This window comes from Dromiciops gliroides, chromosome 1 (assembly GCF_019393635.1).
Source record: "Dromiciops gliroides isolate mDroGli1 chromosome 1, mDroGli1.pri, whole genome shotgun sequence".
Taxonomy (NCBI): Eukaryota; Metazoa; Chordata; class Mammalia; order Microbiotheria; family Microbiotheriidae; genus Dromiciops; species Dromiciops gliroides.
This window is the reverse complement of record NC_057861.1, coordinates 502938903-502962302: the sequence shown is the minus strand read 5'-3', so window position 1 is coordinate 502962302 and position 23400 is coordinate 502938903. Positions and strand designations below refer to the sequence as shown.

The window sequence follows — 23400 nt, the reverse complement described above, 5'->3', positions numbered from 1 at the left end:
TCTGAGGCCAGATTTGAACTCAGGTACTCCTGACTCTAAGGCCAGTGCTCTATCCACTTCGCCACCTAGCTGCCCCCACTCTATCCTTTTAACTCGAACTTCTCCCCAATAGAAATATTCAATTACATTCACGTTCTCTTTCTCTGCTACCCTCTAATGCGGTGGTATTCAAAGTATGAACTGCAGCATGGCCTCAAATAATCGAGGGTGGGAAGATGGGTGGCAATTCAGCCTCCCTGAAATTGTCATTTGTAGGGTTGGCTCCAACCCAACCACATTTACCTATTATCTTCCATCACTTTCTCACTTCAACCCCCACCTCCCCAACACCACCCTGGTCACTGTGAATGCTCCCATCTTCCCCCTAACAGTGATCCAAGCAGCCAGCACAGCAGCTGTAAAAATGCCAGTAGGAAAATTTCCCCTTCTCTGGCATATCCACCCATGCCTCCCACATCACCTTGTTGCTGGTATTCTGGGGCCACGAGTGACTAGTGAGTAATAATTTTAATCAGAGCAAAAAGAGACTTTTTGTACTGCTTTTAAAAAAATGTAATTTATCTCATCCTTTTGGGGGGGGGGCAGTGAGGGTTAAGTGACTTGTCCAGGGTCACACAGCTAGTACGTGTCAAGTGTCTGAGGCCGGATTTGAACTCAGGTACTCCTGAATCCAGGGCCGGTGCTTTATCCACTGCACCATCTAGCTGCCCCCCCTATCTCATCCTGTAAAAATTTCTGGTTTTGGGGGCAGCTAGGTGGCGCAGTGGATAAAGCACCGGCCCTGGATTCAGGAGTACCTGAGTTCAAATCCGGCCTCAGACACTTGACACGTACTAGCTGTGTGACCCTGGACAAGTCACTTAACCCTCACTGCCCCCCCCCCCAATTTTTTTTCTGGTTTTGTATATATGTGGAACAGGGTTCACACTCACAAGTCTGGAGATTATTGTTTTAACCAAACCTGCCTCCCTTCTTGTCTTCCATTTTGCCCTGGACTGCCTAACTGCTCACACAGCTTTGATGAGATAGAGTTACCAATTCTATTCCTTCTGTTGAAATAGCCACCAGGCTTCTCTGCCTACTGCTGCTTCCTAAGATCCTCTGGTCCTTACCATCTGCCTTGCCTTTATGCCCTCCAGAGCCCTGGAGCTACCATCTAACCAAATGCTGTAGTCTTTTCAAGACCCTTGGACTTTGTACTGCATCCATGCAGGACCCCTAGGATTTCTGGGCCATTCTATCCATCCTACAGCTGAATGTTCTTTTAAGTCTTCTTTCCCCCAATTAGAATGTTAGGAGAGCTCCTGAAGAGCAGGAATGTACCAATTTTTCTGTTTTCTATTTCTGTTTTTAAAAAATATTTGTATCCCCAGTACTTAGCACAGTACTTGGGGAAGAGTAAGCCCTTACTACAATGCTTTTGCATTTATTAACCCATGAATACTATGTTTGTTCCTGATTTGGAGCCTTTGCTCACATTGCCTTACTTAGGAGCCTAGAGCCTTCTCTTCTCAATTCCAGAGCCTATCACTTTAGGGCTAAATCGAGTCCCACCTTCCTCTAAGACACTCCAGCATTCACATCTCTCTGACTTAGCATAGCACTGATCTGTTCTTCTCTCTTGGCACCTCTCACCAGTGCAAGGAAATACATTCTAATCGTTTCCTATGCATGGATCAGTAGAATCATAGTCTTTCAGAGCGAGAAGATTTCTCATTATCTAGTCCAACTTTCCATCCAAAAGCAGGGATCCTCTCTAAAATATCCCCTCTAAAGTGTCTATATGATCTCACCAACAAATCTTTACATTCCAGGGGACAGGGGCTGCCTCCCACTTCTGTCCATGCTGTGTATGCAGTGGGTGCCCAATAAATAGTTATTCAGTCAAGTAGGGCTTGAAAGCCAAAGAAGATAGCAGTCTTAGATTCTGAACTCATTTTTAAAGCTCTCTTATAGGAGAAATTCTTTGAAGAAACTTGGGGGCTAGTGAACCGAAATTTCCAAGACTCCAAAGCTGGACTAATGGGGAGAGGATGAAGATGAGGAACAGGAGCAGAAGGAAAAGACGGAGTGTATCTATCTCTGTGGAAAACGTTATAGCTGTGGATCTACATGTAGCACTACTCCTCTGGAGTCTCTCTCTACTTGCTCTCTTTTCTCCATGGAGAGCGTTTGAATTTTTTACCTGATTGTGTGCATTGAGCTCCTGGTTTTCTCTCTGGCACTGGCGAAGGGCCTGCCTCTCCGCCTCCAAAGCCTGAGCCAAATGAGCATTTTCCAAGCATTTTTGAGAGTACTGTTCTGAAAGGACTTCCAGTTCCCGCTGGACTGATTGCAACTCTTCCCTGTAAATAAACAGTGATAAAGGCTGACATTTCTACAGGACTTTAAGGCTTACAAAGTGCTTTGTGAACATTCTCTCATCTGACCCTCATAAGAACTTTGTGAGGCCAATATTAGAGGTACTATTCCCCCTGCCCCACCATTTTACAAATGAGGAAACAGAGGTTAACCAGGGGCAGCTAGGTGGTGCAGTGGATAGAGCACTGGTCCTGGATTCAGGAGGATCTGAGTTCAAATTCAGCCTCAGAACTTAACACTTGCTAGCTGTGTGACCCTGGGCAAGTCACTTAACCCCAACTGCCTCACTTAAAAAAAAAAAAAGGTTAACCACACAGTCCCATAGCTAATAAGCATTTGAGGCAGGGCTCAAACCGAGGTTTCTCCTGCTTCTAAAGAAGCCCAACACCATGCCATACTACCTAGGACCCTATCATTTTATGTAATCTCTGTAAAACTCTATTGGGTCTTTCCAATATTTCTAAATGAAAAGTACTTCCCTCTTTAAACACAGTCAATGCGTATTTGAGGCCCCAGAAAGCTGTTAACCTTCACATGTCTCACTTAATATCATGAATGTTCGGCACATGTTAGACAACAACCAGAAGCACACAACCCCTGGGATCCCACTAGGGCAAAGAAGGCCCGGGCCCAGAAGAAAAGGAGTCCTTAGGGACAGCTGTTATTCCTCTCCACTTCTCTTTAGTCTCTATGGCCTTGTGCTTACTGGATTCTCCTCAGCTTCTGTAGCATAGCAAGTGGCTGAAGCCAAAAGGAAACTCAGGTGGGGACAGAGTTAAAAGCAGTTGTGGGACCAGGAATGAGGCCGAGTCCCCAGTTTGGCGTCACTAGCCACCATGATGTTACAAAACTCATCCAACTACTCACAGAAGCAAACTATTGAACATACATGTTCAGAAAGTGGAAAGACTTTGATACTGAAAACATGCCAGTGAAGTTATCTAACAGGGAAGGCTTCATTAAGTCCTTAGCCTAAAGTTAATTAACATATAAGAAAAATATTTTTACCTATGCAATTTGGTCATTTTCATGCAGAAATAAAACCAACAGCCCATATACATGGGGTTGGCTAACATCTAGTGTCACACCTTTGCCAATATCCCCAAAATAATAGAGGAAAAAGCAGAAAAGAAACAATACTTTATCTAGGAAAGTCTTTTTCTCAGAGGATTCCAGGTGCCAGTGGTAAAACATGGCTTAAAGCTGAATGTTCTTAAAAAAAAAAAATACAAAAAACAGGGGCAGCCAGGTGGTACAGTGGATAGAGCACCAGCCCTGGATTCAAGAGGACCTAAGTTCAAATCTGGCCTCAGACACTTGACACTAGCTGTGTGACCTTGGGCAAGTCACTTAACCCCAATTGCCTCACCAAAAAAAAAAAAAAACCAACCCCAAAAAACCCACCAAAGCTGAATGTTCTTATTTGATGCACAAGCTCTTAATTTGAAGGTTCCTCCCTTTAAGAAAAGGGAATTACTGGATGTATGCTAGGCCTCTGGTAGTGTGTTGTTGCTGGTTAACTAGGGGGTCATTTACCATAGTTGTGGGGAAACACTTGCTGCCAAAAGGGCGCTTTCTTACTAACAGCACAGTTTCTCTCTCTGTATCTATCTCCCTCCCCCCCTTCCCTTCCTCTCCTTTGTGCACACCCACATTTCTAAAATAACAACAACTGCAAACATACAGGTACTGTCTCCTGAGGGCCTCGATATCTGAATTGACACTGCTGATCTGTGAGCGATGTGTTTTCTCTAGCTCCCGCTCCATTTCTTCCCGATGAGCATTCTTCATGGCTTCGATCGCTGTAAAGATGGTAAAGAAGCTTAGTGATTGGAGGTGGGGGAGTGGGGTGGTGTTACGAAGTAGGCATTCTTTATTTCAAGGAGGTCTGGAGTAAGGTGGGTTTTGTTTTGTTTCAGATTAAACAAGTAACCTTCCTGAGTAAATTGATTTCCTCCCAGTTGGTTCATGTGGCAAATAACAAAGGAATTTTTTTTTGGAAGATTAAGTTTTTCTATGAACCAGCAAGCAGCCAGAATTTTCAAATCATAGATCATAGGTTAGCCTGGTTTAAAGTGTCAGAAGGAAGGGCTCTTCAGGTTTACAAGTGAGAGACTGCATCACATTTCTGCTTCTTAGGAAGAGCAATAGAGAAAAGGTTTATCTCTCTTTATGCAACTGAGATGTTTTCTTTTTTTAAGTTGGAAAAGAATGGGGCTAATAAGATAATTGTTGGATTCAAACACTGGTTTCTAAACAATGGAATTTTTTATAAGTGAGTTTTAGGGTTGGTGTATTTTCATCCTTAGGACAAAAATGGTAAGTCTCTTTGGAAATAGTAATCAATTTCAGACATGAGTAATAGTATGCTTCAAAGGAAGGGTAAAGTAAAATGAATTTGGTGGTGCTTGCCTGGGACAAAGCATTTCTGAACGTTAAAAAAAGGGAGGGGGTATCTTAAGAAGCGAGGACTCTACCCATCTTTATATCTTGGACACAGTAGAGAATCCTCTTTGGGGGAGCCACTTCAGCGTGATCAGACTGTAGAAGTCTTTAGGGTTTCACATTCTTGTTTCTGTTCAATTACTGTAAAATTTAAAGGCACACCAAATTGCCTAAGTCAAATGGGAAATAGCCAAAAGGGTATGGAGCCAAGAGCAGATGCAAAGCCAGCCATGAGGCTGAGTGAGGATCACTGGAGGCTGAAGGATATAAGCCACCTATTGGAGAGCAGCCTGGCTGAGGAAAACCTCCTGCTAGTACATTACACTGGCCTCAAGAGTGTAGGTGTTGTTGCAAGGAAGTCTAAGCTACCTTACAGCCACACTGATCTAGGGCACCCTGGGAAATCTCCAAGTTCTCCAACACTAGCACTTTTTCCAGGGAAGATTTTAATCACTTCTCTAAGAACTAATTTAAAACCGCAGGCTATGAAATGGCAATATAACATAATAAGGGACATCCTATCCAGTCTTAAACAGATCTAGTCAAGGTAAAAGGAAGATCCAAATCTTGAAAGCAAATTTGACTACCTGATATGGTAGCAGCTGTTTCCTCCGCTAACAGGCGGTCTTTCTCTTCCCGGAGTTTCTCCAGTTCCCGCTGGTGCTGCCTTTGTAGATCTTCTATCTTCTTCTGATGTGTCTCTTCCATAGCAGCAAACCCTCGTTCACATGTTGCCTACAAAATACAAAAGGAACTTGGTGCTTCTATTCTTTTTCTTCAGATCTAAATCAGGATGCCAGTCTATAAAGCAAGCAATACTCTTCAAGCCAGGCCTCTTAAAGCAGACTCACATCATTCATCAAAATCATGTCCAGTGGCAGAATACTACTGAAGATGCAGTGATTGAGAGCACATGCATAAATTGGCTGAGGGAAGGAATAAGAGCAAAGAGCTAGATGGGGCAAAGGACAGTTGTAGAGGCTCTTTAAATTGTCACTTGTACTAAGGGTAACTTTTCACCTGTCAAAAAATTTAGGAAAAGATTTTTCAGTGGAAAAAAAAAAAGCCAATCTTACTTCCATGCAACCATTTTGATCTTCATCACTATCAAGCACAAAGCTCATGTGTTTCCTCTTAAAAATAGGTTGTATGGTTGTTAAGAGTTGGGAACAGAGTGCAATAGAACTCGAATGGACCCACTTTTTAAGGCTGATAACCAACCTTTTATTTGATGATGGCTAAAGAGAAGGGGTAAAGAAGTTGGCAGATAAATTAAGAAAGTTGATACTTAAAGTTTGGGTTTTAAAATGAAATCTCAAGGGACTCTGTGGCAAGGAATGGAAAGCATAATTTGTAAAATGTGTTTATTACTAAAAAACAAAACAAACCCAGTCTGGACTCTATTGCTTACTGTTATCATTTAATGGAAATGCACCAGACTAGAGTCAGGGTCCTGGGTTCTCTTCCCAACTTTGCCTTAAACTAGCTGCACTGACCTTGGGTTCAACTTTCCTGAGCTTCTTCTCTGATGTAAAATAAAGAAATTGGACCGGCTAATTCCTCTGGTCGCTTCCAGCTCAAATTCTGTGTCTTATGCCCTAATGCCAAAGTTTGATTCCAGTTTTCAAACTTTCAAATAATTTAGAGATTATTAGTAATGGAACTTAATTGTTCACAGAAGTTATTGCTGTCACTGTAGATCCACACTCAACATAAATAAAGCCTAAGCGCCTTTTCAGGCTCAGGAAGGCAAACAGGCACCAGGTCTGTGTCATGTCACTTAACCTGATGGTTTTTTAATAGCTGAAAATTCATTTGGGCATGGTTCAGTATTTTCAAACTGGGAGGGACACAAGTCTTCACCAGGAAATCATAGAACAATCCTACAATGGAAGGATGGAAATTACAGCCTGGCTTATCTAAGCAGGGTGCTAAAACCAGATATATGGTATTAGATCAATTCTGAAGGTGACATTGGGGAAAAAAAATTGACTCTGAGTTTCAATGCATTGACAGATATTTCCCTCCTAAACTCTGAAGGATCTCTCGAATGCCAGGTTTCTTGTGAGGACAGGCCATGACTTTTAAAAGAATGGAAGAAATGATAAACAAAAATTTAAGTGGGAGTTCAGATTGTACACTGCTGCTTGTTGGACTGTGGATTTGAGATCGAATTAGATAATATCTTAGGATACTTTTATTTTAGTCTCTAAAATGACAGGTAAACTTCATTCTGGTGCAGTGGTCATTCCTGGGATAGAATCAGACTGCTTAACTTAAAATGTAAAACTTTTTTTTTTTTTAAAGTGAGGCAATTGGCTTAAGTGACTTGCCCAGGGTCACACAGCTAGTAAGGGTTAAGTGTCTTAGGCCAGATTTGAACTCAGGTCCTCCTGACTCCAGGGCTGGTGCTCTATCCACTGTGCCACCTAGCTGCCCAATCTAAAATTCTTAAGTAAACTATAGAATCCCTTTCAGTATTTCTTCTCTCATGTCAGTTCATTTCCTGCCCATTCCTTATTGGGCACAATAAAAGCTTCACTTTCTACTTTTTGTGAATTCCATTTGAAATTTTGCTACTTCTTTGCATGCACATCCTTCCCTTTTCAGAAGATGACCTAGTCATGTCAGTGGAAGACTTCCATAATTGTAACTGTTGGTCTGTACATATCTCCCATGTACACAAAAGGCACCTCTCATTACAACTATTCTATGTATTCTAGGTATGTCAAAGCTCTATAAAAATGATGTGGACAAGCCAGACAAAGATTTGATGATGAAGCACAGCATAAGTTAAAGTAGAAATAAATTTACCAATGTTAAGCCCTCAAAGAGATTCTTTTAATAAAGACATTTCAGTCATGAAGATGCTCACCTATTTTGTGTTACCATTATTATGTGAATAATGTCTAGGTCTGAGTGGCAATTTTTTTTCATCCTGAATCATTTTTTCCTTTCTGATCTCTTGCTAACTAATAGTGTGATGTTACCCAGTATTAGGCCTTATCCAAACATAATTGATTAAACAGCAGGCTAAAGAAGCCAAATTTTTCTCAGTGTAAATGCTGATTATAAAATCTGGAAATTTGATCATGAAGACTCACTTAGGTCCCATGAAGGGATAACTAACTCCATAGAGGGTATTAACAAGGAAGATTTGTTTCCCGATCTCTGCAAAAGTTTACATGTACTCTTTAAAAACCTTGACAGTGAGTGTTAGACTCCAGTGATTTATTTCCTCATTTACAATGACTATCATATAGCTGCTAAAGTGCAATATGATGAATGGTTTGAAAATACTTTCTCTGCTGTTATCCATTATTTTTTTCTCAATCAAATACAATCTTGAGGCAGCTAGGTGGCACAGTGGATAGAGCACCGGCCCTGAATTCAGGAGGACCTGAGTTCAAATCCTGCCTCAGACACTTAACACTTACTAGCTGTGTGACCCTGGGCAAGTCACTTAACCCCAATTGCCTCACCAAAAAAAAAAAAAAAAATACAATCTTCTCAATTTCTCCATCTCAGTCCAGCCATACACACTTGTGTTCTGCATGAACTAGGTTTGTTCTTTAAGTCAGTCTTCATTATGAGCAGAGAGTTAGAATACAAAGCCAATAGTTTCTATCTGCTCTCTCAGAATGGGAGTAAGGAAATGTATCCAATCTGGATCCTGGCTGCAGAGTCTAGCAGGACAGACCATCAGCCTGCCGGCAGCAAAGCAAACTCCTGGGCATTAGAATTCAACTAAGAATGGTCAACAGTACCAAAAAAGAAGGGCACTGGTCTTTTCAAAGTTTTGAAGCTCCAAATATAAAGAGCAATACATTCTGGGGAGGTCTGATGAGGATCATTTGGGGACTAGATTCCTAGGAAACTGGAATTGATATGTGGCCTCTAAACAAAGGGAAGTAAAAGTCAAATATTTAAGACCAATATTTTGATTTCTTAAGAGTAGGCCATTATACAAGTTATCTGGAGTAGTCAGTTTACCTGGTGAGAACCCAATAGAAACAAGTTAACTTTAAAAACAGAAAGAATGTATTGTTCTATGGCTATAGCTTGAACTCTAAACCCCGGGGCAGCCACTTGCAAAGTTGGTTCCCCAGTAGCTAGAAGAACGGGGAGGAGAAGTGTGGATGTCACCACTATGGTCACAAGTCAAAGGATGTAACAACTGTATACCGTGACTTTTGTATACAAAGGATGGTACATTTATTTCAATCGTGGCCATGAGGACAATTAGGGGGAAAGGTTATTTTTCAAAGTTGATAGAAAATGGAAATAGGTAACAAACCCCTGTATGGCAAGAAAATAACACACATTCTCACAAAGGAAACCTATAAACATCAAGATCCAGTCTGAGAGTGGAACTAGACAGGGTATTCTGAACTGTGCATTGTTTGTCTTGCAAAAATTCTTATTTCAGAGGAAAAACCCTTAAAATTCAGTTAGAACTATCATACGTCAAAGGGCAAAACAGATCTTTGAACTGCCCTCTAGCATAGGTGATATTTATTGCATGACCTTTGATAGTTTTCATTCTAAAAAGATCTCAAAATTAAGGGACTGGACTAGGGCCAGTGGTGCCAGCTCTTTTTATCAAGACAGAGAATGGGAAGGGAGTTTGGGGAAAGGAAAAGTGAGGAAAGCAAACTCTAAAATGCAAAACTGCTTTCTTAGGGAAGTCTTGAAAGGGGCATCTCAAGCAAAAGGAAAAACATTATGCAATGTTCATGTCTGATAAAATAATAGGGAAAAGCTATTGAAGTGTATTTTCACCATTTGTCTTTCTTCTCTAGGAACAGCAGCAGCTCCCCCACCCACCCTGAGGACAATGACCAAAAGCTTTCCTCTTAGGAATCTTTCCAAAGAGAAGCTATTTCTCTCTTATCCTTTTCCTAAAATCAAAGAGAAAGACCATTACCAGAAGCCCTGAGCAATGCAATAAGATTGCATCATGGCAAACGAAGAACACATGTAGCTAACAATTTAAAACGTCTCCATTGTTTCAAGGCATTGAACTTAGAATCAAGCCATTGCTTAACTCCAAACTAAAAGCCAAAATAAATCAGGAAAATTCTTCCCCGAGCAAACAGGAACATTGCATTGTTTAAAAGGGTAACATTCTCCCCAGTAAATATTTTTTAAATTAAATGATGCTTTTAAAACCTTAAGATTCTCAAAGTCTTTTTGGTATTTTTCCCTCAGAGTTGAGGCATTTCCCTCCAGGTCTTTATGTTCCAGTTCTTCTCTCATGACGTTCATCTTGGCCTCCAGCTCTTGGATGCGTTCTCTCAGCCCAGTCATAGAATCCGGCTCACCTTCTGTCACTAGCATCGCACCATCTAGTTGGTCTGTGGGCCAAATGTGATGGATGGATCGGGGTTCTGTGGAAGGTGGGACTTCTGGATTCTGCCTTTGGTAATGGTTAAGAGTTTCTTGTAAGCATTGCAAGTTCTGAGTATAATGTTCTTGCAAGGTGCGAAGTTCTTCTTCGTGAATTAACTGCAACTCTTTTATTTTCAGTTGAAATTTGTCCTCTAGGGTCTGCATTTGCTCCACATGAAACCTTTCCATATCTTGCTTATCTTTAACAGATGCATCTAGTTGACTTAGGACCCTGGTTCTCTCTGCCTGCAAAGTGGTTTTGGTGCTGTTTAATTGCTCCACCACACTTCGGATTTCCTCTTCGTATCTACCCTGCAGAGCAAAGATGCTTTCACTGTGCTTGCTTTCCACTTCTTCCAAGCACCGCTGTTGGCAATCCAGCTGAGCAACTTTTGCTTTCAGCTCCTCATTTTCCCTCTCAATAATGGAAATCACTTCCAAGTACTCATTCTTCTGCTTGTGAAGAAGTTCTTCATACTCCATCCGAAGGGCAACAATGGCCTGTGTGGGTTCATGGTATGAGGCATCTACGCTGTTCTTCCAGGACTCTTTGTAAAGCTTGAGCTCTCTTTCATACTCCAGCCTCATTTTGCAGACCGAGTAACAAACCTGAGCCTGAATAATTGCATCTTGAACTAATAAGGAAGAATAATGGCCAAGGTGACTCAAGCAACTAAAATAGGAAAGGCTTTGTGAAGCCCTGAGAAGCTGCTGACAGTCGCTTGTGGACTCTGCTGCTGCAGGAAGCGAGATTAGAGCAGAAGCTATTTCCTCTAGGACCTGGGCCCTATCCTTCAACTGCTGGGCAATCTGCTCATTAAGCGCCACACTGCTCTGACCTGGCAGGCTTGGGCACTCCTGCGATCCACCCGAGTCTGGGCATGGCAGCATTTCTGCCGAGCTCCAGTCCCCAGCTACCAGCAGATCTCCCGTAACACCACCAGGGAGACCAAAGGTTTCTGAAATCTGTTGCATTACTCTATCAAAATCAGGAGTTCTGTAGGCTTTCAGGATCTCACCTAGCACACACTTATGCTGGCGAAGTGCAATTCTGGTCTTGTTGAGGTTGTCTTCAATACTCTCTAACTTTTGGTAAAATGCCTCCCTCATTGACTGTGCAGTTAAACCAAGTTCTGCCCTGATCAGTGCAGTATCTGCTACTGCTGTGACCAGGTCTTGTGGAAAACGGAAATGGTCAGCTTCCGGTTTATTTGCTTCCTCTTCTCTATGTGGTTCCAAGTGCTTACTTAGCTCCTCTACCTGGTTCCAAAACTCACCCTCCAGTATTAATTTTTTAGACAAGGCATCTGCTAAAGTCGTGGCGGTGTTAACCACATGTGTGGGTTCCATCGCCACTTTTGCAGTCAGGTAAATCTCTTGGAGAATATGGGAAATATCAGAACTTGCATTTTTTAAGGACTCGGCTATCTGATTTATCAAGGAAGCTTCAAAAGCTATTCTCTGAGAAAGTAACCTCAACTGCTCTTGCTCAGTCAGTTCAAGGACCTGGGGTTGCATCTGTAAAGTTGATTGCCCTTCATTTAATGAACTGCCTTCTCCAGGCTGAGCTTGACTCATACCATTTGAAGAGGAGGACGGTAAGTGATGTAAAACCTGGATCGCATTTGATAAAGTGGTCTCCAGGCTGGCCAAAGTAGTCACGCACAAATCTCGTTCTTTTTCATTTTCAGCCTTTGGCAAAGATCTTAGCTGTTCCCTGCATTTCTCTAAACAGGTTAGGGCCTGGCTGTTTTTTATTTGGAAGTCCCCCAGCTCGCCAACATGGTTTTCTACCATCTTCAGCTTTTCTTGTCTTTCGTTCTCTAGCTGAGAAACCAAGGCACCAACTTGGGACAGACTAGCTTGTAACTGTTCGTGAAGCTGTGATTCCGTGCCAGCCCACTGGTGGTGAAGAGCAATTAAAGTCTCTTGATTTTGGCCTTGTTGACTCTCCAGTTTCATAGTCACATCTTTGAGTTTTTCTTCAGTGATATAAAGCTTGGTTTCCAAGGAATGTATTATGGAAAGATAAGTTTCAGGGTCACTGACCCCAGAAGAGATACAACTAGGAATGGGTTCTGATGACATGCTCTCCTCCGAGAGTGACCGATCCTGGCTGGTGTCTGAAGATGTGCTACTTGTCCAGTTCTTTTCGGACCCTTCTGGATGAATGTATTTTTGGCACTGGATGCTTGAAAAACGAATTCTCTGTCTTTTAGCACCCGGGGCTCCCCCATCAGGCTTCGTGACGGTTTTTTGATGCCCTTGTTGATCTTGAGGCTCTGTTGACTTGAGGGGTGCTATGGCATCTTCTGGGCCTCGCTCAGAGGGCTCACCACACACTTCCTTCAGACCAGCTTCTTCGTTTTGCAGGGGTGTGTTATAAGAACCCAGCGGTGCTCCTGGAACTTGTATGCGTGGTCCCAGATCAGCAGGACTATCTTCTTGCACATCCAGCCTAGCACATGGCTCTTCCATGTCCTTCGTGCTGCCATCAGCAGCCTTTCTTAGCAGCTCCTCCTTTGCACGGAAGAGCTTCATTTCAGTTTCTTCCAGGCTGCCCCCCAAAGCAGCCATTTTCACCAGAGCCTCATGGAGGTCCTGGTCTTTCCTTTCCAGAATTTTCTCATGCATTTCCTTGATGTGTTTCAATTCATCTTCCTTCTCTTTCAGGACTGTGTGCATGCCCTGGAACTGTTCCAATACCTTCTGATAAGAGCGCTCCAGCGTTTGATAATCCACCTCCCATGACTTGAGTTTTTCTTGTAGTTGAGCAACTTTGTGGTCAGACTCTGCAACTTGATTCATCAGCTCTGAGAATCGCTGCTTGATTTCATCCCGTTCTTCCTGGAGACTCCGGATGTGCTCGGCCAGTGTCTGGATGCTGGCCTCCTTCACCTCCAACTGCTCCTCCAGCTGATGAACGATCTCGCTGCCTTCAAATTTCGCACTCAGTTTCTCTTTCTGAAGAATCTCCATCTGCTGCTCGTGGTCTTGGAGCTGATCTTCATACTCACAGGCCTTGTCCTCCACCTCCTTCAGGTTCTGCAGCAAAGCCTGTTTTTCCTTCTCACAGCTTTCCAACAAAAGCTCATAATTCTTCTGGAGCTTCTCCTCCATGAGGGCCTGAGCCTGTTCCCTGGCCCCGAGCTGCTGGCTGAGGTCAGCAATTCTGTCCTGGAGCCTCTGCACCTCCTTCTGATGGTCACGGTGTAAGGCCTGCTGCATCTCCAGGTCCCTCAGTTCTTGGGTCTTCTCGAGGAGCAGGGCTTCGGCGCTCCGCAGTTGCTGCTCACTCACTCTCAGCTGGAAGCTCAGGGTGCTCTCACTCTGTTGCCACTCTTCCAGCTGCTCCGTGACTTTCTCCTTCTCCATCTTTAAGTCACTCTTGAGCTTGGCCAGAGCCTGCTCTTTGATGGCCAGCTCGGCCGCAGCATTGCTCAGTCTTGCCTGCAGCCGTTGGATTTCAGCCTCGTGGTGTCGGATGATGTCCTTTGCCTCCCCGTAACTACGTTTCAGGGATTGAATTTGATGATTGATCAACTCCTGGCGCTGGCATTGGGTTTCAAGCTCACTTTGGAGATCTTGATTGACTTTATGGAGCCTCTGCCAGGCGCCGGATGGTGACGTGGCCACCTCCGTCTTAAAAAAATTGATCAAATATTAAATTAGTAACACTCTTGGTGTTTAGTTCTGAGTGTCACACCTCTGGTCAGGATGGACCACACAAAAGTTCCTTGGGTTGGCCCATCTTGGATGGCTTTTGTCCTTTGCATATTTTAAAATTTATTTTATTTCTTAAAAATTTAACAAATCATCTGAGTTTTTAAGCAACTGCTTCCAGGTAAACAGAAAACATGGACAATAACATCAAACAGCTCTAATATATAACAGAGTCTAAGAGAAATCAACCAAACCAAACTGAAAAATGGAACACACCAATAAGTAAAACGAAGACAAAACAACAAGAGAAAGGTCGGAAGGGAGGACAAGAGGGAAAGAGGGGAGAAATCTGCAATTTTTTGTTTGTTTGTTTTGCAAAACAAAAAGTGCACAGTCCTGGATAGCAAATCCTGGAGAGGAAAAAAAAAACAAACAATGAAGTGACGTGCAAGTAAATGACATCACTTCCTGCCAAATACAAGAAGGGAAGATGGCTGCTTGGGATGACATTTCTGTAGGCTGCTCATTTCTTTTTGAAATGTTACCAAATCCTATAACATGGAGGATTTATTATTAACCTATAAATAGACAAATGGAGGGGGATGGGAATCATAAAGGAAAAAAAATGACCAACAAAACAAACAAACCTTTGTAGAATTCAAAACAAGAAAGTGAGGCATGCAAAGAAGAAAAAAATGAACAAATGAAAGGCATGCAAGAGTAGACAGAACTAATATTTTGTCAAAAATTTAAAAATAAAATGAAGATGAAAAAAGCAGCCCAGCCTAAAAATTTGGCCTGCCTGTGGTACTCTGTATTCTGGTAAGGAAAGCCCACAGATGTGACACTCAGTTATGTTTAGTTAGAATCCATGCTTAAAACCAAAACCATGCAATACTGCCCTCCCAACATGTTAGAGAGCCCACCCAGAAAGGTCAATGAACAACCTTATGATATTTGAGTGATAAAGTGTGCTTGTTCATTTCCAACTCCTGTTAACGTTTGAAAGGTCTCCAAGCACCATATTAATCATGAGAAGTAACAACAATAAATCAAAGAAAAAGTTAGTATCCAAGGATTGAAACTGGGGGCTTCAGTGAAAGGTTTATGCAATCATCCAGGTTAGCCATAAAGAGCATTTATCAAGTAAGCAATGTGCAAAATCTGTTGTTAGTTTGTAGATACTACTATCAGCTAATGAGTAGTCATCCCACACATATAAATGGTTCAATTTAGAAACCCAAAACTGTTGGGGTTAGGCCATATAAGAAGAGTCTAATAAGATTTGGGGGGCAGTGGATAGAACACTGGGCTTACAATCAGGAAGACTCATCTTCCTGTGTTCAAAGACGGCCTCAGACACTTACTAACTGGGTGGCCCTGGGCAAGTCCCTTAACTCTGCCTCAGTTCCTCATCTGTAAGATTAACTGGAGAAGGAAAATGGCAAACCACTCCAGTATCTCTGTCAAAAAAACAAAACAAAACAACCAACCAGGGGCGGTAGGGGTGGGGGGGCAGCTAGGTGGTACAGTGGATAAGGCACTGGCCCTGGAGTCAGGAGGACCTGAGTTCAAATCCGATGCCAGACACTTGACACTTACTAGCTGTGTGACCCTAGGCAAGTCACTTAACCCTCACTGCCCCACAAAAACAAAACAAAAACAAACAAAAAAACCCTAAATGGTGCTACAAAGAGTCATACATGACTAAAAAAAGGACTGGGGAAAAAAAAAGATTACAGTATCATTTCTGCAGGATAGACAACTGAAAACCATTACTATTTTCAGGCTGGAGGTTGTACAGGACATGAAATTTAAAATATATGGGGACTGGAATAATGAAGGAATTGAATCACATCAAGGGGCCACAAACAGGATTGAGGAATGTTCGAAAGGGCTATTTGTCCATAAGCTTAAACTAGTCAGGGCAAGAAGGGGGAAAAAAGGAAAGAGAGAGAAAAGAAAAACAGGGAAAAGAGAATGAAAGGAGAGAGGGAGAAGAAAAAGTAAATAAGAGATAAAAAGGAAAAGAAGGAAGGAGGGAGGAAAGCCAAAGGAGAAGAAAGAAGAAAAGGAAAGGGGAAGGAAAGAAAGGGGCAAGAGAAGAGGGTGGGGAGAGACAGAAAGGAAAGGAAGGAGGAAAAAAAGGGAAGAGAAACAAGGGAAAAAATAAATGCCCAGAAAGGGAAGTCGTGGGGCAGCTAGGTGGCGCAGTGGATAAAGCACTGGCCTTGGATTCAGGAGGACTTGAGTTCAAATTCAGCCTCAGACACTTGACACTTAACTAGCTGTGTGACTCTGGGCAAGTCACTTAACCCTCATTGCCCTGAAAAAATAAAACAAAAACAAAAACAAAAAAACAGAAAGGGAAGTCGTGGTGCCACTGGACCCACATCCCAGGCGGGGTCGTTTTCCAGTTTGATTATCCCTGTTGTACCAATTCTTTGGCTGTTCTGGAACTTGGTTATATAAAAGATATATGAAGTCATACTCTACTTAAGAAGGTCTTTGGCTGGGGCTTAGAACTAACTTTTACTATACAGACACGATGGCTATACTTGGTGGATGATTCTAGGGCTCAAAGCCAAAGACAAAAAGATCTGCCTCAGGAAAAGCAGTGGCCAAGCTACTAGTAGAGGTGACTGAGCCCACAAAGAGAAGCCACAGCTGGCAACAGTGAAAAACTGAGGTCAAAGAAACATCTGGATTCTATCAAGAGTTATGACTTTTGTTCTGGGGGTGGGGAGGAGAAGAAGAGACAGTGAGGCAGTATCATGGGGGTGGTGAAGGGAACCCGAGGAAAGCTTTCTAAAACCCTACTTGGTATCACAAAACCTATTTGCCCCTCTCAAAGGCTGGCCGTCACATTGGCTATTCTGACCCAGAAGAGTGGGGCCAACCACAAAGCCTTCCAAAAAACGGCATTCACGTGGAGAGAGCACCAGCCCTGGATTCAGGAGAACCTGAGTTCAAATCCAGCTTCAGACACTTGACACTTACTTGCTGTGTGACGCCAGGCAAGTCACTTAGCTGACATTGCCCCACAAAAAAATTTTAAAATTAAAAGAAAAAAAAAGGCATTCAAACCTACCCCCCATCTAGAGGAAGCATGAGGGTCCTGAGCCATATTTCTTCTTATCCGTTTTTGTCCTATCTATCTCAACTGCAGCTGCCCTTAATGCCAAAGACCAATCCTTATGGTTCCTAGGCAGTCACCTTTCCTAGTGTACAGAGAGAACTCTGGGACCACTGAATGCTTCTTTATAAAACTTTTAAGAGCCATATTAATCTAACACTTGACCATTTCTAAAGTGCTTTTTGACCCTGGCCCACAGAAGCTGGGAGAAATAGTGAACAGAGTAGATGATATATTAAGGATTAAGAACAATGGGATGAAATTTAATAGGAATAAATATAAATTAAGTTAATTAATTTTAAAATGTAAATTATTATACCAAGGTTCAAAGATTCAACTTCACAAATACAAGATAGGGAAGGCATGGTTGGATGACACTGTCTGAAAAAGGTCTGGAGGATTGAGCTTAATGCGACTTAACAATATGATATGGTAGGCAAGAAAGTTAATACAGTCTTAGAGGTATAATGTCCAGGACGAAGGAAGTGATAGTCCCAATGTACTCTTCCTTGGGCAGACTACATCTGGTTTATTGTCTACACTCCTATTAGTCACTATCCACATGACCACATGGAAGTCACTTTGCTTCTCAGTCTCAGTCTCCTTATCTTCAAAATGGGGATATCTTACCTACTTCCCTTTAAAGGTTATGGTGAAGATAAATAATATGATGTTTATAAAAAAAAAAACATTTTGAGAAGGTAAGAAAAAAAATTTCATTTACATGTTGAATTCCCACAGTTCCTTTGAAGACAAGTACTGTTTTCTGTTTTGTCCCTGTATCTTCAGCACTAAATACCTTGAACATAGTAAGCAATTAATTCTTATTATATTGAACTATCATAGCAAAATTCATTGAGTACTCTGAGAGCCAAAATGAAAGAGAGCCCTATTTCTGCCAGATATGAACAACTGTTTTTCAAAACATGTTCCTTCCTCTCAACCCTTTTTCCACCAATTTAAAAAATATTACTAAATAAATCCTTAAATTTCAGGTAAATTCCTTGAATATAGAACCAAGGCTTTGGCTCAGACCCTGTTGACTAAAAAATCCCCAACCTGTATGTGAGGAAGGCCTGAAGAAATAAGTGTTTAAAGAGGCTATGTTCCAGAATTCAGGTTTTGCACGTTTCTAATAGACCTGGACACAAATGATATGCACCTTTACACTGAAGCCCATCAAGCATGAGTACAATAGAAAACAGCAGATCCCCTTCTGGTCTCCTACCTGCAACACGTAGCCCTCCCTGGCACTCTGCTCCCGACCCAAAGCCACCTTTAGCTGATCCTGCAGAAGTCGGTTCTGTTCTAAGAGATCTGAGGCTTCCTTCTGGCTCTGCTCCAGCTGTTGGGAAGAAGAAAAAAATCCAGAGCAGGAAAAAAACAACAACACCCAAACAGACAAAAACAGACTAATGAGTGCAAGAAAACGCCAACAAATAAGAGTTCTGGATTCATTTGTTACAAAGATAAACCAAGTGTTTGTTAGAATTTACAAATTGGAGTAAATACACCTGACTGCTTCTTTGATCGTAGCATTTAAGGAATAAATAAGCCAGATGGACTGACACCAACCACAAGCAGATGCTGTTATGTACCCTGTGGCTAAAAGGAACACCCCCATCCCCCATCTTTTCTAGCCTGGGCTCTGACATAAACCAGTCACGGCTGATACAGTCTGAATGTGGAGAGAGGCCTGTGTTAGAGGCCAACGGCTGGACACCAAGGAGTTGATCTCATTTGGAGGCATGTGCCAAAGGACGTTTAGAAAATTAAGCACTGTAGCTGTGTTGAAAATAAAAGGCAAGTTGACCACCTCTATGAGGAATTGTAAAGCCACCTTTTCTCCTTTTGTTTAATCAGAAGTGTGATATCTTCAATATAGGAGGTGTGCAGGGAGGGAGGCCTGCCAATAATGTAGAGAGGCACCTTCTCTTTAACTCCTAGAGTTGCCTGGGGGCACTAAGAGGCTGGGGGATTTGTTCAGGGCCACATGAACAGCATGTTCATGGATGGAACTTGAACCCAGGTCTTCCTGACTCCAGGCCCAACTCTCTATCCACTATGCAACACGGCCTCTTACTAAGACAGAAGAAATGTCATCCATTTGAGGAAAAAAAGAGAATGTAATCCATCACTTAATGTCTCCTCAATGCTCAGAGGGGAAGTGTTTTGTGGCTACTGTGTTTAATTTCATATACAACCTATAAAACATATTTAATTATATGTGGTCTTACATACAATCCTCTTAGCATATTGAAATGTTTGGGTTTTCTGTTGTTTGTTAAATTCACAATTAAAAAAAAAAATAGAATTCCTTAGTCATCTCTGAAGCTTCAAATAAAAAGAGATAGTGAGCAGGTCTCCTCATTTAGGGCAACCTTAAAACTACCTCCATCTCTTTGGGAAAGTCAAAAGGAAACCTTTTTAAATAAGGCATTTATTTTACTAGACTAGTAAAAAGCATCATTTCCTTCCCATTTTTTGGAGAAAGCCAGTCTTTAGTAGCTGCTACAAGATGGAATGAGAATAGTTTTCCAAACCAAAGAAAAACAAAACAAATCACACCCCACTGATAAACAATGAGGGAGCTGAAGTGGCTTTCTCTCATAGGACAACACAGCCCAAGATGTTCCCTTATGATAACAGCAAAAAGCTACCCTAGCATCCAGCTCTCTAGAAAGAGATCCTTCCCTCTCACCCCCACAGGTATTACCTCCTTCTCCAACAAGGAGGTTAGCTCTTGTGTTGGGAGCCTGTCACTGCTATCTTCTGAAGACAGGTGCAAAGGGGCAATGGGCACTTGTTTCTCCTCACGAAGAGGGGTAGTCTCCACCTGATGCCATCGTTGCTCAATTTCCACATGGACATTCTGTGGCTTCAGCTCTGTGGCCACTGGTAACACTGGACTCCTGTCCACCTCCATCCGTAAGATAGTGTCATCCGCACTTGGCCCATCAACAGAATCAATCATCTCAAAGCGTTTACGCCGCTCTTCTCTCCTCCGTGCACGCTCCTTCTCCAGCTCTGTGAGGTCCATTTCTGAACTCCCGGGTTCTCGTGTCTTAGAGGAATCTGTGGCATTAGCCCTTTCTTGAGCCAGGGCTTGCTGGATAGGTCGAAACTCAGCCCAGTCAAAGGTTTTAGAACGTCCCTCTCGCCTCCTTTCCCGGGCACGACTCCTTTTCTGCTCAGGATCCAACTCGGCTTGATCCACATCCTGTTTCTCACTTGGCTTTGAGCAGGTCTCAAAGGAAGGGCTGGTTTTGTTCTTCTCTTCTGGCAATGAGCTATTTGAAACAAAACACAAGGTAAGTATATGTTAGTCTCAGCTCTCAGAGTGCCAACTGTCCTCACCATCACCCATGCTCTAGATGCTAATGGTATAGATGCTGCTATAATTAAGTGGCAAACATCATCACTCCACCTAAGATCCTTTCACTGTTTCTTATTCCCACTACAGTTCCAAATGTTTAGGTTAGAAAATAAAAATAATAAAATGTCCTGTTTTCAGCAACTGTGACTTCAAGATCACTCAAACCTGATCCTGGCTGTGGAAAAAGGGGTAGAAGTTGACTTGTTATCCCTTGCTATTTAGAAACACACACAAAATGTCCCTTCAAAAAAAAATAAAACAAGTATGGAGAGGATAAGGAATTTTAATATGAAAAAGGCAAATCTTGCAGTTCAAGGGGACTGATCAAAAGAATAGGTCACAGCAAACAACCAAGTGCAATTCTTAACTTGTGGTCTTTCAACATCTGATTTGAAACGTGTCTTGTATTCTGTTAAGACATAATTTCATTAAAGGTGATGTTAACTATTTTCAGTGGCAGACAGAACACAAGAAAACAAGATTAAGTGCCAGGGTAGAGGACAGATAAAGAAAATTTACCTATTCTTAAGGATCAAGCCACATGGAAGCAAGGAGACAAAGTTAAGTTATGGAGATGTTTAAGAGGCTAGCCATCTAACTTGTATGAAACAATTTAGTTACTTTTCTACCCAAAGGGATGGGGGGAAGAAGGGGGGAAAGGAGAGGGAGAGGGAAATGTTTAGGTCCCATTCAATTCTCTAATTGTATGAATTTTTTTCTTAATGAGCTGAAACCAAGATTGTTTCTTTTGTTGCAACAGACACTTAATTTCTAATTTTCTCCAGGTGACACCAGAATGGTCTAGGGCATATTGCCATCATTGTCCCTTGGGTTCAGGAAAGGCCAAAGAATATCCAAATGCAAAGTCATTTTTAGCAGCTGGCACTGTGGGCTTTTGCTCTCTCTTCAGTTTGACCCTATTTTTGAACAACCAAAGCACATGAAAAACATAGAAAATGAAGGTTACTCTTATTAAGTATAGAGAGCCCAGAGGTAGATGCATTCATTTATAGAAATCCCCATGATTCTAGCCTACTTTTGATGAGTCCTGGAGTGACCTAAATTATAGTTACTGGTATTCAATCCTACGTGGTTGTAGGATACTAATTGGGAAGGCCCAAGAAAATGACTGATACCCACTAAGAGATCTTCTAAGACCAGAAGACACCATCTGGTTCCACAGAGACTAGAAAGATTCAAATTACATTGTTGGTGTTTGTCCTTCATTCTCAAAGAGGACCATGACCGCGGGGTGATGTCATGACTTGCACTGAATTGGATTTAAGTGAGGGAGGGCTGTGCAAGGTCACCAACCTCACTCTCTCCTCCAGAGCCATCTGGGTCCAGTGGCAAGATATAGATCAGAATGCCTGGGGATGGCCCCAGATGTTTACAAGCTATGAAAAGATGATAAATGGGTCCCTGAAATTTCTTATAGAAATTCTGCCAAAATTATATCCACAGAGGACACCATACTATCAGGGCAGCTAAGCAGCAAAGAAAAAGTTTCTAAAGTGTCTAACTTAAAAAGAAAAAAAAAATTATACTTGTCAATTCAATGGCTAATAAAGGTCTTTACGCAGAACTCATGCATACCAACCTTGTACTATTCAGAATTAGCCCAGCAGTAAAGAGAACTCAGAATACAGTTAGTATAGAATATATATTACCCTGTAGGAGGAGACAAAAGATATATGGTCCATCCTTTTTAAAAGGCCCTCAAAAGGCAAAGTTGCTCTAAGTTGGCCATGAGCTTTTATTCTCTTTCTTTCTTTTTTTTTTGGTGAGGCAATTGGGGTTAAGTGACTTGCCCAGGGTGACACAGCTAATAAGTGGTAGCTGCCCCCAAAGTCATTCTTAAAACAATATTGCTGTTACTGTATATAATGTTACTGTGCCACCTAGCTGCCCCAGCCATGAGCTTTTAACTAACCATACCTTAAATCTCTGTATCTCCTTACCTACCTAGGTTTACATGGACATAGTGAGAAGGTGTGGATAAAATACTTTGCTAACAAAGACTCCAAGATAATCCTAGATTAGCCTTACCAGTGTCATAGATATTACAATAGCCACCAGTCCTCAGACTCCACCCCTTCCAATTCATCCCACAGACTATTCCTAAAACACAACTCTGATGAAACCATTTCCCTGCTTGAAAACATTTAAGGGATCACCAAAAGCTACCCGATCAAAGCCAAACATCTCAGCAGCATGTTAGACGAGGAAAACTACATTACCGCACTTTTAGTCTCCTCATGCACTCAAACACATAAAATCCCTACCCTTAAAAGCCATCATAGCTGGGTGTTTATGTTAGCAATCTTGATAAGGAAGCCAAACCAATTCTTCCTCAGGCCTAATTTAATAAATTCTCACTGACTGTCTTTGTTTTTTTGGTTTTTTTTTTTTTTACGGGGCAATGGGGGTTAAGTGACTTGCCCAGGGTCACACAGCTAGTAAGTGTTAAGTGTCTGAGGCAGGATTTGAACTCAGGTCCTCCTGAATCCAGGGCCGGTGCTTTATCCACTGCGCCACCTAGCTGCCCCCCACTCACTGACTGTCTTAATACTGTTGAGAATGGCAGGATCTTGCTGGTGCTGAGCAATAATGAGTAAAGCGTTGTCTTTATAATCTTATTTCTAACACCTAGCTTCCCAGAGACCGGCTACTTCAGAATCCAATCAGTGGGAACTGCATTATGCCACAAAGTCCTGCCAAAATAAATAAATAGATAGATAGATAGATAACTAAAGAAAGAAAGAAAGAAATCAAATAAATAAATAAACAAATAAATGGAAGGCTATTAATCAGGGGAGTCCAAGAGATACACAAATCTAATGTTAAAGACCTAGTCCACTCGCTTCATCTTCTTCAGAAATGATGCAGACTGATGTTCTAGAAAATGACTAACTGCTTTTTTTCAAAAATCTTCACATTTTCCCTCTCTGCCGGTTGACAGCTAGAAGAGCTATGAGAAGAGACTTTTCATTGGGGGGATGGGGTGAGTAAGAGGAGAAAATATTAT

General features: G+C 42.0%; 1 protein-coding gene across 9 annotated transcripts in view; it reads right to left on the bottom strand.

Moving 5' to 3' along the window:
• LOC122732845 (myosin phosphatase Rho interacting protein) overlaps positions 1-23400 on the bottom strand; it is a 252893-nt gene that overhangs the window by 24031 nt on the left and 205462 nt on the right. For 7 of the 9 annotated variants that reach the window (XM_043973249.1, XM_043973281.1, XM_043973272.1 and 4 more), the window contains 6 exons: positions 19713-20286; positions 18225-18341; positions 9979-13839; positions 5394-5541; positions 4046-4163; positions 2186-2345 (listed from right to left, as the gene is read on the bottom strand). In XM_043973249.1, the coding sequence (XP_043829184.1) occupies positions 2186-2345; positions 4046-4163; positions 5394-5541; positions 9979-13839; positions 18225-18341; positions 19713-20286 (4978 nt within the window). The remainder of the gene's footprint in view (positions 1-2185; positions 2346-4045; positions 4164-5393; positions 5542-9978; positions 13840-18224; positions 18342-19712; positions 20287-23400) is intronic. The other 2 variants (XM_043973312.1, XM_043973304.1) reach the window with 1 other exon arrangement.